Source organism: Leptonotus elevatus, chromosome 15 (assembly GCF_054856555.1).
Source record: "Leptonotus elevatus isolate MCC_2025b chromosome 15, RoL_Lele_1.0, whole genome shotgun sequence".
Lineage (NCBI taxonomy): Eukaryota > Metazoa > Chordata > Actinopteri > Syngnathiformes > Syngnathidae > Leptonotus > Leptonotus elevatus.
Window position 1 is genome coordinate 13,532,626 of NC_141253.1, and position 19,668 is coordinate 13,552,293.

Below are 19,668 nucleotides of genomic sequence, written 5' to 3' on the forward strand. Positions count from 1 at the left end.
GTGCGCTATTGCCAAAAATGTGTAAGCGAGCACTTTCTGAAACGGTGAGGTTAATTTACATACTAATCTATAAGCTTTACAGCCATAAGAATCAGCAAAGATTCCCCATTTTCGAGTGCCAGACTGCATGGAAATCTGTGAAAGCTGATGACAATTTCAAAATGACGTTCTAAGCAGCGCATGCTTTATTGTTTGGCAAAGGTTTCGACATGGTGGCGACGTTTAGTTCATTGGTGTCCAAACTTTTTCATTTGAGGGCCACATACAGAAAAACAGAAGAATAAAGGGGCCGCTTTGAAATTCTTTGACTTTTAATATATTAAAAACGCTCAAATCAATAAAACAAGAAATTATTTATTATTTATATATTCTAGTTAATTAAAAAAAACTGCTAAACAGCTTTGTGTTAAAGGTGATAAGGCAATTATTAGTTTAGTATCTAGTATCTCACTAGACTAGATCCATGCCTGCAATTAATAGAGACTAAATCCCAACACCAGATGAAACTGTACTAAGCTGTACTTTTAAAACAGTTACTTGAGAATCATTAATATTCATAAATCAGATCTTGACACAGTAATTTTTACTATACGCCGCTGGCCACTGAAAATTGGATGGCGGGCCACAAATGGTCCCCGGGCCACAGTTTAAATTCTGTTACAGTATGTTTCATCTTTTATTTACTCTAACAGTCTTTCATTAATATTTACCACTTTTTTCTCTCTTTTTTTTTTAAGAAGACTGGACTAATGGTTCATCTATTTACGAAGTTACGCGTTGTATGGTTCACAGTGTAGAAAGCCATCCATCCATCCAGTCATTTTCACTCCTGCTTTTTTGATTATACGCTGGTGAGCTGGAGCGACTTTAGGCAAAAGGGGGAGGTCCACCCTGCACTGGCCCACAAACATAAAATAATATAAGATCCAACACACCTGCAACCCTGGTGAGGATAAACGGTGTAGAGAATAATGGATATGCTAATATGCTAGTTGCCACACTGCCGCCATAATGTAAGGCTGGCGGCCATCAAGACTCACGTCACCTTTGACATCCACATCATGCCTTTGTCATCCCTGAGACACGTTTGTGTGTGTCAGGCTGAGGAGAAGGCCGACGCCCTGAACAAGGAGCTCCTGCTGACCAAACAGAAACTCGTCGACTCTGAGGATGAGAAGAGACGACTGGAGGAAGAGTCGGCGCAGGTCAGAGTGCACCTCTGTTATCGTTTACAAGCACACAGTTGGCTCAGAGATGATAAAATGAACATAATCACAGCTTCCTGTGTGCTGTTGTGGCCGCACGCCCTCCGCTGCAGTCAAACCCCCAGTGTCAAAAGACAGCCGCTTGTGGCTGACATTGTGTTCCCTCATTTCGCTTGAAGAGCATGCTGCCACTTTTCCTGGCGTTCCCCTGTGTCTTCTGCCTTCTCCTCCTGTAACGTCCTGTGTCTTCCTGAGTGTGCGGTCGCAGAAGAGAAAGATTAATGCACCCGCATAGAGGATGTGACTTGCCAATAGTTGTCTGCCCCCTTATATGTCACGGCGGTAACAACGAAATGCGGGATACTCGCATGTCCTTGGTCCCTGACTTCTAAAAGCCCGACGTGTGTGTCCACAGCTGAAGGAGATGTGCAGACGAGAGCTCGACAAGTCGGAATCTGAGATTAAGAAGAACGGCTCCATTATTGGGGAATACAAGCAGGTATGGCCACACTTAAATGCTATCACGGAGCTTCCCCACCCATTGGCCTGTCACCATGAGTTTCTTTCCAATTGTTCAACAAAACAAAGAAAAAAAAGTCATCTAAAATAAGATTATTTTTTTTGAAAGACGTTGAAAGTATAAGAAAAAACAACAACACTACCTCACCATGGGTGTGCTACTTAAACGGTGGTCAATCAAAACGTATCCTCCAGTCAAGTTATCTGAAAATGGCAGCCCCCCTGCATAGTCACATATTGAGAGGATAAATTAATTTTATTATTATCAGGGCCAGTGAAGAGAAAAAAAAAGTTGGGCAGGATTCTCACTTTATTCTCAGAATTCTCACATTAATCACAGAATTCTGACGTTAAAGTCAGAAATCTTACTTTATTCTCAGATTTCTCACTTTAATCACAGAATTCTGACGTTAAAGTCGGAATTCTTACTTTATTCTCAGATTTCTCACTTTAATCACAGAATTCTCACTTTAACATGAGAATTGTCACAGTTCTCACTTTAAAGTGAGAATTCTGACTTTATTCTCAGAATTCTGACTTTAAAATCAGAATTCTGAGATTAAAGGCATAATTTTCACTTTCAATTTTCATTGGCTCTAATCCTCTTCTGTAGAAATGTTCTTTCTGATTTTTGGAAATACTCATATGTTTGATATGTCTGTTTATTATTATATTTTTGAAAGTTATAAATGTACAAATTAAAAGCATTGTGACCGGATGTATCAAATATGACACCAATCAAAAGTGGTATCTGGAAGTCTGAATTTTTTCATATAATTCATGGTTCAGGCTTTATAGAGTTAAGCATGTGTGGTGATTTTTTTATATTATTTTTTATGACATCACATTAGAAAAGGACCTTGGCAAAAAATGGCATATTAGATCACAGTATTGAAAGTGGAAAAAATATAACATCACAAGTAGATTATTTTTCTAAAATCATTCCGCCCTAATAGAAACACCAAACAAGTGCCTGTTGACGGTATAAAACATTTAATCGATCCCAATATTGCAATGTAGCCCCTCCAAAAGACCTTCATTTAAAGTTTTGAAGTGTCATGCAGCTCTCTAAGGAGCAATGGTAATATTAAATATTGCAACTCGCCAGGTCATTTAAAGATAATCAATGAAATACTTGAATCAATCCTGCAGGTAGGTCACGCTTCTCGCTGAGCTCTGTGCCAACGTGACATAATCATTACAAGGACGCCGCGTTTATTTGATGCCGCTCTGTGCCCCGTGGCTTTGATGTGATTAGTAACTGAGCTGGAAATGAGTCGCGGCATACCAGTGTGCTGGTCATTAATCAGCACACTGAACACAGCGTGCCTTTGCTTAGCCACGATGGAAGCATATGCAGAGCAGGTAGTGACACATCTCGCAGCTTGTTAATCAAAGCTGTACAGACACATGTATTATTATTTTATTTGTATTTTTTTTGCATAAGTACATCCTGACTGGGCACAGTGTTGCCAACTCGATCGCAAAGTCACTTTGCCCCGGCCAAGAAAGATTCCCAACACTGCAAGATTTTGCTTTGACACTACTTTTCCTCCAAACAATCATTCACCAATTTTCTCTGTGGGGCGGCGGACGACAAGCGACATGCGCCAAATCAGGCCCGCCAGGCCTATAAAGCACTGGTCATGTGTTTTACTTTGTGTTCGATGTAACACAAATATTTTCCCTTCTTATCATCCCGTATTCAACATATGTTCAAATCTAAGATGCACTAATGTGGAGCGTTGTTTATAAAAATCAAATGCCTTTTGTTCCACAAATTATTCATTTATGTGTGCATGCGTGCGCGTGCGCCTGAGTACAGAAATATCTATATCAAGACGCCGTGTCCTTCAGGTGAACTCTGTGATGACTGTGAGCAGATTCTGACTCCTAACGCTGTTTCATCCTTTTCGGAGGATGTCATCCTGTCACTTGATGTTGAAACGCGAGCGCTTCTCGGATCTTTTTCCTCTCTTATTGCCATCGCAGAGGTGTTACGCAACACTTCTGTCACTCCCCGTATGGGCTCAGACCGAAATAGCAAGAGGAGGACATACTTGGAGGCAAAACTTCAGCCCAATCATAGTATTAAAAAGCAAAATGGCACAATTTCACCTTATAGTGCATTAGTAAGCTTCTTTTTTTTCTTTTTTTCTGCAATCTGTTCTTAACAGGCAAAGCTGACGGTCGTAAATGTTTTTGAGAGTTTTTTTTGCATGGAAATGCATTCATCAATGGGAGGAAAGAACTTTTAACTGGTCGAAATGAAGGCTGCAGCAAACGATTGTTTCGATAATTACAAACAAATATATATATTTTTTTACTTGACTTGCGTAGTTGTTACTGAAGATTTTACTGCTCCTCTGCAGTGACAAATACTATGCCATGCTATGGTATTTGTGGTACTGCTGTTTTGTGTATAATGGATAACTGGAAGTGGCTATATTTGTTTCTCGCATCAAGCTCAGGGAAGATGAAGGCGAGAGATGGAAGAACTGAGGGAGGAAAATTGGGTTCTAGCCTTTGATTCCTTTGGCAGGCTTAAAAGCTGTGCCGTTTTCCAACCATGATAACTTCACGAGGATTTTGTCACTTTTTTTGGGTGTTTGTTTTTGTTGGATTGAATCACAAAACTTTCAGGTGTGCTAACTGTGGATCTAGTATAACAGAACGGATTTGAAACATAAAGAAGCCAATATGAAAGGTTAAACACACCACCATTGACAACAAAATCCCACTCCAGGAAGAAGGCTGCTAACTACTTTTTTTTCTTCTTAATCCTGTTTACTTTTTTTAAGTTGAACTTTGTTGGAGTTCTGTGTCCCCCTTAGCCTTATTCTGGCCTTTATTGTCATCTTTCCAGGGCTCAGTGTCATCTCAGAGTGGTAAACATGCATTGGAGCTAAAATGCTAATGCTAGAAAGAAAATGTCTGTGTTTTAAAAGAATACAGAACATTTCTGTAACTTTGTATAGCTATTGCAGTGTACACTAATCCTAACGGTAGTTGCTAACACAAACGTCGAATGGTTGCCATGGCGACAACCAAGTTAACTTTTGTCCTTATTACAAACCAGTGAAGCATCCAAATTATAAAAAATACATATATTGACTTTGCATTACTAGATATAATTGCTTTAAACCCTTTGATGCATGTTCTTAATTGTATTCATTTAATGATTCCCAGCTTTTGATTGCGTGGCTTGTCATTCCTTGGCGGCTCAGGTAGGATGTTTACAAATCTAAAAATAAATGTTTAGAATCATGAAAGAGGAAGTGGGCAGGTAGAAGATGAAGGGTAGTGGTGTAGTGATGTGGGAGGTGGATGGTAAGCGTTCAGGCAGATGAAAGGAACGAGATGACAACAGGAAGAGATAAAAAAAATAAAGGCCTGGAGGAGGACAATGATGGCTATCTGCTGTGGGGAGGATAAGAAGAGAAAAGGAATACTCTGTCGACCACAGGCTGGGAAACCTCATGCGTTGAGATAAGTCGTGTTACATTGAGCTCTGCTCTGTACTTTAAGTGAACATTTATGCCAAGAGAAGAGCTCTTGGCATAAACTGCCAACCTTACTAAGCTGCAGGAAATACACACGTTGAGACAGCACAGAGTACACGCACCAGGACAATAATCAAAAAAAGGTTAAATAGAGGAAGAAAAAGTTGTGACCTATAGTCGAAACTTTACAGTATATAATACAACTCTTGTTCCAGATCTGCTCCCAGCTGAGCGAGCGGCTAGAGAAGCAGCAAGCAGCCAATCGAGGAGAACTGGAGAAGATCAGAGTGAGTTTCCCTTCACGCACGCACACGCAGATACGCGCTTGAACGTGACCTCGCAAAAGAGTATGGACGCTGCGTCGGGCCTTGTGGATTACCTCAGCCATGAGGACAAAGTGGAGCAGTGCGCACATTGTGTGTATATTGATCATATGATAACTACTGCACGTAAACAACTGCCAAAAGTCTAATTTACATATTATTATTATTATTATGGTGTTTTTAAATAGATTTCTGTCTGAGAAATGTGCTTCCGAAAACATATTTACTTAGCTGTGTTGACACTGCATTCTGTGTATTTTAGAATTATATTGTAAGTCTTAGCAAAACCTTCCTGGTAGGTTGCCTCACTCTGTTTAAGGACCTTGCCCCAAATGTATTTTGACGTCTTTGAAATACCTTAATAATAAAATAATAAAAAATAAAAATGAATATATAAATAAACTAAAAAAAATATATATATATATATATAATAATAATAATAAAACACCTTAGCTCATTTGCTCCCAAAAACGTATAAATGTACATGCCCCAAAGACGTATTTATGCATTTTTTATGTTTTTTTTTATGCTTTTTTTATGCTAGAGCATAAATAAGGCTTTGATGCAGCCTCTCAACTGCAAAGAACGATTGAAGAAATGGTAGTTGTTACACAAACGGCCAGCAGATGGCAGCAGAGCAAAAATATATCAACCAGGGCCATGTTGAAAAAAAACCCCTCAATTACTCACAATTCTAAATAGATTTGTGAATAAGGATGAAATTTAGCTTTAATTCTATTATTATTATTATAATGCTAATTGCTGCAAAACGGAGACAGATACAAATGCACTTTTTTTTGAAAGGAGACTCTAATCTTTCTTTTGGTAGGTTCCATGTTTTCATAGCAATGGAACACAATATTCTGTGGATCTTGCAAAATCAGCTAAAATCCAATAAAACAGCCGGGAGTGAATGGGATTGCTTCTGTGAAAATGTGTGGGAGTGAATGAGTTAATAATCCAGAAATACACACAGACTCAACACCTCGAAGCCTGGTCACGCACTGCTGCGGGATGGCCTACTATTCCATTTAACAACAACAAGACAATTTCCAGTTTATTTGCGGGTCACTCTCCAGTTCTCAATCCAAGTCGTTACATACTGAGCTCGCGCTGCTCCGACTGGTGCACGCTTGGCTTGTTTGTTGACGCTGTGTTTGGAAGAAAATGACATTTTAGAAGGAGCTTTTCTTTATTTTTTTCCTAAACCGTTGCACAAGGGCAAACACAAGTTATTACAACGAGGACACGCCGTCTGCTTCTTTGTATGCGCGCGCGTCCTACGGCAAATGCAGTAAACCTGTCAGCGATTATAAGCAATGGAGGAGAATAATGGCGCGTGCAGTGAATTATGCGTAATGGAAGTTACAATAGTGTTAATGAGAAATGGTTGAATCGCATTACGGCTCAGTGGATCATTAAGACGCCACTTAAAGTGACAGAGACGATTACAGGCGAGTTTCTTCGGGCGCTTGAAAATGTTGATGGATAATCGAGTTCTGTTTTTGAGGTTTGAAAAGAGCATCACGTTTGGATAATGCGCTCATTTGATGGCAGTCAGAAGCTCCCGCAGTAACTGAACAAAATGCCAAATTTACTCCGTTTTTTAAATTTTTATAAATGCCACACCGCAAATAAATGCCTTGTTCTTTAAGTTTTAATTCTCTTTTAAATAATTTTGTTAGTTTTTATATTTTTCTGAAAATTATTCGTTTTAGTTAAGTTTGCTCGTTTTAGTATTAACTTTTTTTTTTATATGGAGTATTTTTGAGTGCAAGATCAAAAAAAGTTCACTAAGTATTGCGTAATAAAGTAAAGTAAACAACAATTCTCAAACAATTGTTTGACATTCCTTCTTCTGTAAAGATATAGAACCGTACTGAATTAAATACACTTAAAATGAACCCCTAGTTAGCTTTATGAATGCAAGATATAGATTCAGTAAAAAAAAAAAAAAACAACATTACCATTTTATTATTTTATTTGATCAAATGTATTTTTCAAGTCGTTTTTTTAGTTTTATTTCTTTAATATTGGTTACACTGTAATGTATATTATTTTACCTCTTAATGCCGTTATCAAGAACATTTGCATTTGTTCAAAAACCCTTTGCCCCATTTTCTGTCGGCTGCTCGGGGTGGCATGGCTCAGTGTTAGAGTGATAGTCTCCCAACCCAACGGTTGTGGGTTCGATCCTTGTCACAATGTTGACGTGTTCTCGAGCAAGATACTGAACCCCCCAGTCGCTCCTGATGCTGCGTCATCAGTAAAAATAAAAACACGTGATTTCCTCTGCATGTGAGTTAATGAGTGAGAGGAAATACTGTAGTTCTCCCGTGCAAAGGCAGAAGGACACATTGTTTGTTTAGTTACAATTTCTTCCTTTTTTTTTTTTTTTTTTTTAAACATGAGGAAGAAGCGATTTCAAGTTCCTTCATTCACCCTGCAGTTTTTTGTCTACTGAAGTACTTTTGTCTTTCTTACTGTCCTCTGTCCTCCGCAGGCCAAAGTGGAGGGCTGTGACAAATGCAGCAGCCTTTTCAACAAGGAAGGTCGCATTCGGGCGCCCGCGGCGGCGCCACGACCCGGAAGCAGCGAGGAGACGGACGAGGAGAAGGAAGGTTTGAATAACCAGCTGAGGGAGATGGAGCTGGAACTGGCGCAGACCAAACTGCAGCTGGTTGAGGCCGAGTGCAAGATCCAGGTACGGAAATGCTTTTTTTGGCTAATGCTAATGCTCAAAGCTAACGTTCGTCATCACCATTTGTTTGACTTCCTGTTTCAACTTTCAAGATAATTAAGATTTTTATTTAATTTTTTTTAAAGGGTTGCTTTCTGTGCTTAACTGTCATTCCTTCGCCATCAGGACCTGGAGCACCATCTGGGTCTGGCCCTCAACGAGGTCCAGGCAGCCAAGAAGACCTGGTTCAACCGAACGCTAAGCTCCATCAAAACGGTCACCGGCACCCAGGGCAAAGAGACCACCTAACCCGCTCGGCTCTCATTTGCATCACCCGGAACTCGAACGCTTCTCGCTTGCATCCCAGGGTAAGCGTCACTAGGGGGCGCTCTTGGCCACGTCCCCCTTTCTCCCTTCCCCGTTGAGGCCCAACATGACTACAGCCAAGTGCACTGACGTAAGGGCCAACCAAAACTTTGTTCACACTTACATACACTGTTTGGTTTGTGTATTTGTTACTGCTGATATGAACCAACAAAGAGGAAGGGGAGGACCTATCTGTAACCATGGTAACGTGACAGACGCACACTCCCTCCTTCCTCCCTCCCTTAAGAAGAAGAAACTACTGGCACAAACTAAAGGAGGATAAGTTTTCGGTACGAGACGTTTTCTTTTTGTAACATACAACTTCCTTTTTTTCTATGTCTGTTCATGAATGTGCTCGTGCGCGCGCGCGTGTGTGTGTGAGTGCTTAAATAATGGGCTGACTCGAGTGTGTTGTGTAGGAAACGCAGAGAGAAAAAGCACTAATGCATGCATGGACGATAAGATACACTCAATGTTTAATGTTCTACCGTGTGCGTGCGTGCGTGCGCGCGCGCGTGCGAATGGCGCCACAGAAAAGCCGACGACTTCAACTTCCTATTGAGTATTTTTTTTAAATATCAAACCCCCCATGAATAATCTTCCCTTCATATGCCAACCTTGAAAAGTCCTTCTGTGTGTGTGTATGTGTGAGAGCACTTCCTTCCTCGCACCACCTGCCCTCTGACCCTTCATCTTAGCAGATACTTTAAATATCATTTATGGCCTGGAAGTGCTTTTTTGTCATACAAATATTTTGTGTAATCATGACCACGGCATGTTTTGACATACGTACGAGATTTTTGCGTATAGCATAGGGCTCGCTCACTTTGTACAATTCAACATGACTTTTCCCACCAGGAAATAATCCGTTCCTGGTTCATTTCAACATTCTTCACAAACAAGCATTAAAAACGGAAAAAGTATGTTTTAGTTTTTATTGTTGTAGCTCTTGCCATGTTATACTCAGCATGTGCCACTTTTTTTTTTAACCACACAATTAAGTTCCTTTTTTGCTTCTGTGGTTGTCTTCCCATTTTTCTTCGCCATCATAGATCATCGTCCTGTGGATTGTAACACTGTTATGACATCAGACTATTTTAGCCACATTGCTACCCACGAAGTGAGTTCCCTTCACAAAGGCTGGTCCCCACTGTTGTCATTTAAGGTCCCCACGCACCTTGAACGCAAAATGTCATTCAGAAAGTTGGGTCCCCATAAATCATGAAAATCTGCGCACGGTCAACAAAGGGTGGTCCCCAAATTGCGTGAGAAACCTGTATGTGTGTGTTGTCTTTACAACAGGCTGGTCCCCACGCATTGTAAAAACAAGTTTAAATGTTACGTTTATTTAAGATGGTCCCCACACGTGTCACTCAGAAAGTTGGGTCCCCGTAAGTCCCGAAAACCTGCACGTGGTCGTGACGTCAACAAAAGGTGGTCCCCAAGTTGCATGAAAACATGTATGTGTGTGTTGACTTTACAAAAGACTGGTCCCCTTGCATTGTAAAAACAAGTTAAATGTTACACTCTAAAAACAGTTGGGTCAAAAATAACCCAACTATGGGTCAAAAATGGACCGATCGTCGACTTGGGTCAATTTGACTCAACTTGTTGGGTCGTTTTACATAAAATGACCCAATTTTTTGACCCAAGTAAAGGATCTGACCAATATTTATGAGTTGTTTTGCACTAAAAGAAAAGACCCATTTTTTGACTCAAAAGTCGGCTCAAAATGACCCAAGTCGAGGATCGGTCCATTTTTGACCCATCGTTGGGTTACTTTTGACCCAACTGTTTTTAGAGTGTATATTTACAAAAGATGGTTCCCACGAGAAAGTGGGGTCCCCATGATTCATGAAAACCTGCACTTGGTTGTGACTTCCACAAAGGGTAGTCCCCAAGTGGCATGAAAACAGGTTCATATGTAGACAGTGACCCCTCCCTTATGTGTCCTTTAGAAAAGGTGGTCCCCAATTTAAGTCTTGAAAACCCGTTATGTGTGTGTGTGTGTTACCTTTCCAGATGGTGGTCCCCAGAAAGTTGCCCCTCTTCAATCAGATATGTGTCATATCGAAAAAGGGTGGCCATTAAGAAAATTGATACACAATCAAAAAAATCTGTGTGTGAGTATGTTATCTTTACAAACAGGTGGTCTTTACAAGTGTCATTCTGTCCGGTAACAAGAAAATCGGTCTGTGTGTGTGTGTGTGTGTGTGTGTGTGTGTGAGAGGACAGGTCCAAAAGAAATCGGTTGTGTGTGTTTCAATGTTGACTGCATCGCAAGTGTAAATTGCATTTGGCGTTGAAGGTTGAACAGAATGCGGAAGGTTTGCATTCAAAGACAAATGCGGCCGTTCCGCCGGCTGCCACTAGCTTGTGTATATTATAAATATATATAAATATAAATGACTACAATGTTTTTCTTTATGGTTTTCTACTTTGTAAGTCGACCTAACGTTGCTTACCTGCTGCAGATGAATAATCCACCTGTGTGTGTGTGTGTGTTTTGACTTTGACTGCTGTTTCATTGAAATGATGACAAAGCCAAAACGTAGCTTTTACCAGACAACAAACACTGATAACCATGTGTGGACATTGTAATAGTGTAGGACGCATTGTGGTGACTTTACAGGCTTCAATATAAACATATGAACACGCCACTCTTGTCTTGGTTTCTGAGTTATTGTGTGAATGAATCAATCAATGAGTTGATCTCCAGAAAAGATCACAAATAAGCAGTGTACACGCTAAAAACAGTTGGGTCAAAAGTAACCCAATTATGGATCAAAAATGGACCGATCCACTTTATGGGTCAATTTGAAAAAAATTCTGGGTTGTTTTATACAAAATTACCCAATTTTTTTGACCCCAAGTAAAGGATCTGACCAATATTTATCAGTTGTTTTTACACTAAAAGACCAATTTGAAAGTAGAGGATCGGTCCATTTTTGACCCATAGTTGGGTTATTTTTGACCCAACTCTTTTTAGAGTGTATCCTATTTATAAATGTCATTTTTGTTTAATACAGTAAATACTGCAAGAATGCCAATATTTTCACCTTCTGTTCAAAATTAAACAAAATATTTTGGATACATATGTACGGAAGCGTATTGAATTCACAAAAAACGCTCCTGTTTTTCTGACTATTTTTTGGGGGGAGCTTTTTTTTTTTTTTTTGTATTTTTATTTTATTTTCAGTTTTTCTGAATATTTTTTTTCTGTTTACTGAATTTTTTTTTCTGTCAAAAATTATTCAGAAAAACAGGCTGAAAAAAACTATTCAGAAAAACAGGACGATAAAATACTATAAAAAAAAAGGGGGGGTGGGATTCATCAGAAAAACGGGGAAATTATTAAAAAAAACAGAAAAAAAATATTCAGAAAAACAACACCAGCTGTTTTTCTGAATATTTTTTTTCTGTAAGTAATTTTTTATTTTTTTTTATTCTGAACTCCAAGTGACTTGTTGCAGACTCGCTAATAGCGGAAGCGGACACTTTCCCGCATACCTCCATATGCAATAAGATGGTCATGTTTACTTACTGGCTCTCAATAAAGGAATTAATGTGTATACTGTATTGTGGTTTGTTCTCTAATCTGAGGGAAAACCCCTTTAAAAAAAATCAGAAAAACTGAAGAAAATATTTAGAAAAAAAGGAAAAAAAATATTCAGAAAAACAAAGCTCCCCCCAAAAATCAGTCAGAAAAATAGGACTTTTTTTTTCAAGTGAATGCAATATGCTTCTGTACATATGCTAATGTAGGGAATTAGAGATATTTAAAGTCCCCTCAAAAATAAACCACAGGTAAAAAAAAAAAAAAGTAAAACAATGTTTGTGTCGTAATGTTGAGCACGTCTACTAAACTAACTCCGCTATCGTGTTTCAGCAGTCTATGAAATGAAAATAGTGAGCAGTGAGTTGATTACTGCCGCGTGTTTGCGAGCGAAACACGGTCAACGTTGTCCCCGGGCCAAGAGTTGCCTTATTGCTCCACGGGGGTTCAATGAGGATCGTGTGTCCTATAGCATAGCTTGTGGCTTTTCCACATTAGGCCGGACATAACTGACTGAGGAGGGAATGTGACAGCGGGGCATACGTCGGCGCATGCGTTAGCATTGCATGCTATGTAAGAGAAATCGTAAATACATTTAGGAGATGGGCAAAGAAATAATTAACTATGGTGTTTTTGGACTTGAACACATTCTCCACATGTATTTGGGAGATTTTATGTGTACAGAACATAACAACCTGGAGTGAAATGTCGGGTTATTTATTCATAATAAACGGTAGCTTTGTGAATCCAATTAGTAGACAAGTAGTCGGATATAATGATTCAGCACTTTCTCTCTTTTATTATTCACTCCCACAAGCATAAATGAAGTGAAGAAGTGCAAAGCAGCACTGCTGTGAACGTTTTGCTACCAAACAGTGAACACAGCACATTCCAATCGCCTCCATTTTGTTGTCATTCGGCCTCCATGGCCACACTCCAATGAATCAAGTAGACTGTGAGGATTAAATATCACCTTGTAGTTTCATAGGCAGCATCAGAAAATTTGTCAAAAGATTGTTAAAAACAACCCCCCCCCAAAAAAAATATATTTACAAGATCATAAGACACTACATTTGTCAAAATATCAGAAATAAAAATTGAAGGAAAAAAACGGTGATGCGCCAAAAACATTTCAAGTTAAAAATGTATATCAATGTACAGTATATATATGCACGTGTCCATATATAGACCATATAAATATGTTGCTTTACTCTAGGAGTAAATACATTCTACTCTACAATCACGAGAACAACATTGTGTACATTCCCAAAGTAAATGTTTCATCCTTCAGCAGTTGAACCTTGACCAGCAGGTATGTTTGCGACAACGTGCTTCTTGTGTGGAAGTGTGCGGCTACATGAGTGCGTGTGCAGTGTGTAGTAACCCCCCCCCCCCACGCACACACACAAACACACACGGGAAAATGATATGATCCGCAGTTATTCTGGTCAAGTGCGCAGGTGAAACGTGATGCCGGATCTATTTGCGATCTATTTCTGCCCGCCTGCAGCAGTCGGAAAACGCCCGTGCACTACTTTTATGTCAGTGGCTGCATTTGCAAACGTGAGAACACATCCGTACGAGCGTATGTTTTAGATAACTTCAATCTATTTTTCTGAACAGGAAATCTAGAAGTGTCATATTTGTTGCATTGATTTAGCTCTTTTCTCATAAAATTGGCTGGTTAAATGTAGTTCTTCTTTTCAAAATGTATTTTGTAGTCATTTATTATGAAATAATTGGTTGACGGATTTATTAAAGTAAAAAAAAATTATTTTTTTTTACATTGTTCCTAACAATTATAGTAAATAATATAAATATAATATGAATAAAATCATTTTGAATAATACTTTTTTTTTTACACATATTTAATAGAAATAATAGAATACAAATATGAGTAAAAAAAATTACATACACATCCAACATCTGTTATTTAATTTCATTAAATAATTTTTGTATTTCCCCCCGCAAAAATTTTTTTTTTTGTAAATAACTGGTTTAATTTTAATACAATTTAAAAAGAAGAATTGACAATATTATTCAACTTTATTTTGTTTATTGTTAAACCTCATCGACATCTAATCTTTCCGTTTGTGTGTGGCATAAAGTTAGCCTGTTTTGGAAAGTAACCAGTTGTCAGCATGGGAACCGCACGTGCGTCCACCATTTTGTCTCGTTACGATGGCACAGCCATGCCATGTTTGGCAGTTACAAACGACACTAATTGAACACGTTTGCTGGAAGAATATGTGGTCACTTGGCACAAAACGGAGCATTTTCCGGTGGACTTTCAGTGTTTAAATATTTATGGTCTGTTTGTCAAACAAATATTTATCACAATTATGACTTTCATCTTCCAAATATTTATCACAATTATGACTTTCATCTTCCAAATATTTATCACAATTATGACTTTTATCTTCCAAATATTTATCACAATTATGACTTTCATCTTCCAAGCTAACACATTTGAGAATAGAATTCCCTCATGAGCTAATGACATCAAACTTCTTCTGCAGCCCCATGAGGCAGCGGACATCAGGCCTGAAATAACAGCACCCTCTGCTGGCTGCTGCCACACAATGCAAACCGTTAGGCGGCTATTTCTTTTCGACATTCTGACGCTGCAGAGGAAACTTCCAATCCCACACGATCGACAAAATTCTTACGTGAGTGTGACGCCTCGATGGGTTTGTTAAAGAGTCTTTGGCGTGTGGATGAACACAACACGCACCAACTCATGAACATATTGCCGATAGCCGAGCCTGCAAAAGTTTTGATGCTTCAGGTGCCAGAAAAAAAGTTTTGTAATGATTGCAAAAGAAAGCAAAGATCAAAACCAAAATATGGTGTGGATGTTGTTGTGTTTTTTTTTTTTATTGCTTTTTCCGACTCAAATTATCACACACAAAACGTGTGGTGTGTTCAACATACAGTGTTTCCTTGACATGTCCGCGCTTTAGCTGCTTATACTGTGTGCCGGTTGTGGTTTATTTCTTGCATTATCGCATCCTGTGTTGTTTCCGTGACAAAAAAATCTTTTGATCAGAATTTTGTCAGCAACAAAAATGTGTCATTAAAAGAAAAGAAAAAAACACAATAGATTTACTTTTAATTCATTTAATTTAATAACTAAAACATTAAATAAAAAATATATAAATGAAAAATAAAAGCATCAAATAATATGCATGCATACATAAATAAATAAAAGTTAAAAAAATACAAAAATAAAAAAATATTAAAAAAATTATATAAAAATAAATGCAGAAAAAAACAAAAATAAATATATATAGAGAATTAAATGTCAATAAATAAAAACATTCTGCTCTCATATTGATTTCATGCTGCAAACGTTATCAGCATGAAATCCATCATGAAATGTTTTTCAAATGAGGGGGCGGTCCTAAGTACGTTTTGGGTTGAACTATTCGCCTGTTGATTGATCGACATGTCAATCTGTCGGACTCTGCCCATTCCACAGCAAGGGAGAATTCACACACACGAAAAAACAAAGGAACTTATGTGGAGTTGTCAAGCAACTCAAGTCACAAGTTGCGGTGACAGTGGACAAGATAGTCGTCAATTGCTGGAGCTCTCCATGCGAGCCGGCGAGATGTCCTTTTTCACAGACCTGCTTGGTGTGAATGAGAGAGCACTCCATCGAAGTCAAACCCAAGACATGCTTAGGACCGCCTTCTCATTTGAATAACATTTCATGCTGACGTCTGCCGCATGAAATAAATACATATGAGAGCAGTGCATTTTTATGGATTGATTATCTAAATATATGTCAATATTTATTTTTGTATTTATTTTTTGAGTCTCGTTTTTTATTTTTACTTTTATTTATTCATTTATTAATGTATATTTTATTTTTTTATTTCCATTTATAATATTTTTCATTTATTTTTTGAATTATATTGTTTTTAATCTATTTATTTATTTTATTTTTTAATTTGGGCATTTTTTTCCCCTCCATATTATGCACTTATTGTAATTAACCAAATATGAGTGAATTTGATCGTGTCTGTTCCAATACTTTTGCTCACTTGAAAAGTGGCTGAGTTCAAATAAAAGCTGCTGGATGGAAATACCATGAAACAAAAGATTATTATTATTATTATTTTTTTTTAATCTATCTCATATTCACCTTTTGAAAACCAAAAACGGACCTTGCCGTTCCAATACTTATGGAGGGAAGTGTGCATGTGTGTGTGTGTCAGCAGGGTGACTGCTACCGTGTGACTCTGGCGTCTGGAGGGAAATGAAGAGGTTGCTCACTGTGTGCCTCATTAATGTGGGCCATCTGGAACGAGGGCAGGGGGAGCACGCACGGAGCAGTGCTGAGACCAGGCAGGGCGGGAAAGACTTAAATGGTCGAGAAGGTCAGGATCCACTCAATAAAATTCCCAACTGGTCTCAACTTGAGCTTCGACATGCCGACGACAAAACCTGAACCTGCTGGAACGGTGCCACAAACAAACACATATGTATTACTTTAATGGGAACATTTCGACCTCTGCCTAGGCTTAAAAACATTTATCATCTGCTAAGTCAATGAATTGAAACTATGGGTTAAGATGCCACGGACTTGATTTTATTTTTTTTATATATTCTGAATTATGTGAAAATTAGCTTTTTTTGTGGCAGCAATAAACTTAGCAAAGGCAAAGGCATATAAATAGTTTTGAAATTGTTAAATTTTAGTAGGGCTAGGTTGAATGTTCAGCACAATTTAGTTGATGTCCTTTTAAATTCTTAAATTTAAAATATAGTACACAAAGCAACCAACAGCCCTTGACAATACAACCTCCCCACAATTATCTCATTCACTGCCATTGACGGCTATAGACGTCAAAAATTCATTTGAACTATTTCTATTAGTTTAACTTTTGTTTTTCACTTTCATTAACAAGAGTATTAAAAACTAGGGAAAACATATTGTACATTTAGAACAGATATAAAATTTGTGATTATTCGTGAGTTAACTAGTGAAGTCATGCAATTAATTACAATTAAAAATTGACGCCCCTAATTTTTAATAATCTTTTCTTCTCGCATCAGGCGATATATTTTTTAAAATTTTAATTAATTGCAAGGCTTCAATAGTTAAGTCATGATTAATTACAAATTTTATATCTGCTCAAAATGTAAAAAAAAAAAAAAAATTCTAGGTTTTTATATCCTTGTTAACAATAGTGGGAATTTTTTTTAAACAAATAAAAATAGTTCAAATGAATTTTTGACGTCTATAGCCGTCAATGGCAGCGAATGCAATAGCAGGCCGCTAATGTGAAATCAAATTTTGCAGTTAAACTAGATGACGAAAAAAAAAAAAAAAGGCAATTAAACAGACTGTAATGTTCCAAAAGTGTCAAAGTACAGCCACTGAACATGAAGCATTTCAACAGCGACACGTTTCCAAATGAAGAGGCCATTTTCCACCCGAATGACGCAACATCAACTCCCAATGGGTTACTTTAAAACGTAAATTCCCCTCCGCGCTGACTGGACGCGTTTCACCGATGCGCGCGCACACTCCGACACACACACACACACACACACACACACATGTACACGCAGCGCACACACAAAGAGCATTCCCGGCCAGCAGTGAGGCTTTAGAACATGTGCTTTCTCACACAAAGTGTGTGTTTATGTGCGTGTGTGATGAGCTGATAAGAAGCGAGCACCTCTTGGCGTAGGCTCAGAACGACATCAAGGAAGGAAGGGAGCTTCGTTATGATTCTAAGAGCGGCGATTATTAGGAAGAATAGCAAAGATAATATTGGCTCTCCTACAATTAGCTCGTGTATAGAAAACTGGAAGAAAGCTATAGTGTGTTATTATTACAGGTACATTTCGCTGTATCGTCCTAAAATAATTTATAACAATTAGTTATCCTTTAAAATGTATTTACATACGTACATGGTCGTATTATAGTCAACACGCGTTGTTTATATATATGTATATTTAAGTATGTATATGTGGTACGCACACACACTCACTCACACACACACACACATTATTTGGATACAATCAAGACGAGCTATTGCAACGCCGCGTTAAAGTTGCCGGACATTCTTCTTGAAGAGGAGTTCATGTGTATTGCTATTGCTATAAAGGCCAGCCCCGTTCACACTTTTCCCCACAAGTAACGAGTATTGCTTTTTGGGTAATGCGGCCCCGCCCCCAAGCCCCTCCCACTATGATGTGTCCGCTTCGTAGAGAAGAAGAAGAGTCGTCGTCACATTCTGCTGCCTTTTAGAAATCGCAGCAAGATTAGAAAGGAAGAAAAAAAAAAGAAGAAGAAGAGAGGAACGTGTGACGAGGCGGGAGGGGGGGGGTCCGGAAACCTCATCTCTAGAAGTCGGAGAAGAGATCCTGGGGGCCCAGGTGGATGATGAAGGGCGCGAGGGTCCGCGGCTGGTAGAAGGGATTGTCTATGAAAAGACCACCTGGAGTGAGACACACAAAGACACGATAGTGACACGTCTTGCGTGCAGATTTGAATTTGAACCACGAGGAAGGTTACGGTGGCATTTGCAGCCGTGCCACTTCAACGACTGGAAACACTTCTTGGAATGGTTCCACCAAACCAAAGAGGTTAATGCTGGGTGGCATTTAGTGCATTTAAATTACGTTGGCATATGAATGGAAGATGTATAAGAGCTGGGATAGTCTGACATTTTGAAAAATAGGAAGATGGGAGTCATCGTTAAAAATACTTTAAATCAAGTATGACAATTAGGTTACAGTCTTTATCCATCCATCCTTTTTCTTTCACGCTTGGTAAGGATGTTTAACTCATTCGCTGCCAATGACGGCCACAGACGTCAAAGATCGATTTTAACTGAGCTGGCAGTGATGAGTTAATAAAAAAAATTCCCAAACTGATACGAGTACAACTCACGAGTAGTCAACAATACAGTACTTTTGATACCTAAAATGTCCGCCCCCCCAAAAACAAAAAGAAAGACCTATAGAGTAAATCCCAATACAGCATTTTTCCTTAAAATTGCAAGAAATGAATGACAATTTTCTATTCCTCAAATTCAAAGTTCCTGATCGTAAAACGGCCACAAGAATGCGGTCACATTCGCACCTATGGACAGTTCAGTCTTCAGTGAAGCTAACTTGCCATGAAGGAATGCCTAAGATGAGATTTGAACCTCAGACTTGCTAACTACTAGTACACCTTTGCTGCCCGGCAGCAAATAATTCATTTAATATTTTGAATGCGCTACTTGATACTGTTGTTCGATGATGTTGTTGGTTTGCCAAAATGAAGTCCTTAAATGGCATTAATTTGAAAAACATTCAATATGGCGTCTACAGGTATACAATAAATAAATAAAAATAAATCGATGTATTTATGGGGATTGTTTACTAATTTACAATAAAGAAAATGGCCTGAAGAAAAAAAAAAAAGTACTGTTCCTTTTACCAACGTCCAACATGAAACACTAATGCCACCTTGTGGCAGAAAATTACTATAACATAAATCTGACTCAAT

At 38.5% G+C, this 19,668-nt stretch overlaps 2 protein-coding genes across 8 annotated transcripts in view; one reads left to right on the forward strand and one right to left on the reverse strand.

Annotated features, from left to right (window-relative positions):
* rabgap1 (RAB GTPase activating protein 1) overlaps window positions 1–11,256 on the forward strand; it is a 64,008-nt gene extending 52,752 nt beyond the window's left edge. For 2 of the 4 annotated variants that reach the window (XM_086096557.1, XM_086096559.1), the window contains 5 exons: window positions 1,101–1,205; window positions 1,621–1,704; window positions 5,443–5,514; window positions 8,054–8,254; window positions 8,417–11,256. In XM_086096557.1, the coding sequence (XP_085952683.1) occupies window positions 1,101–1,205; window positions 1,621–1,704; window positions 5,443–5,514; window positions 8,054–8,254; window positions 8,417–8,539 (585 nt within the window). In that variant the 3' untranslated portion in view covers window positions 8,540–11,256. The remainder of the gene's footprint in view (window positions 1–1,100; window positions 1,206–1,620; window positions 1,705–5,442; window positions 5,515–8,053; window positions 8,255–8,416) is intronic. The other 2 variants (XR_015097242.1, XR_015097243.1) reach the window with 2 other exon arrangements.
* Window positions 11,257–12,925: 1,669 nt separating this feature from the next.
* Window positions 12,926–19,668, reverse strand: part of strbp (spermatid perinuclear RNA binding protein) — an 89,059-nt gene continuing 82,316 nt past the window's right edge. For all 4 annotated transcript variants that reach the window (XM_086096533.1, XM_086096535.1, XM_086096532.1 and 1 more), the window contains one exon: window positions 12,926–18,610. In XM_086096533.1, coding sequence (XP_085952659.1) covers window positions 18,516–18,610 — 95 coding nt within the window. In that variant the 3' untranslated portion in view covers window positions 12,926–18,515. The remainder of the gene's footprint in view (window positions 18,611–19,668) is intronic.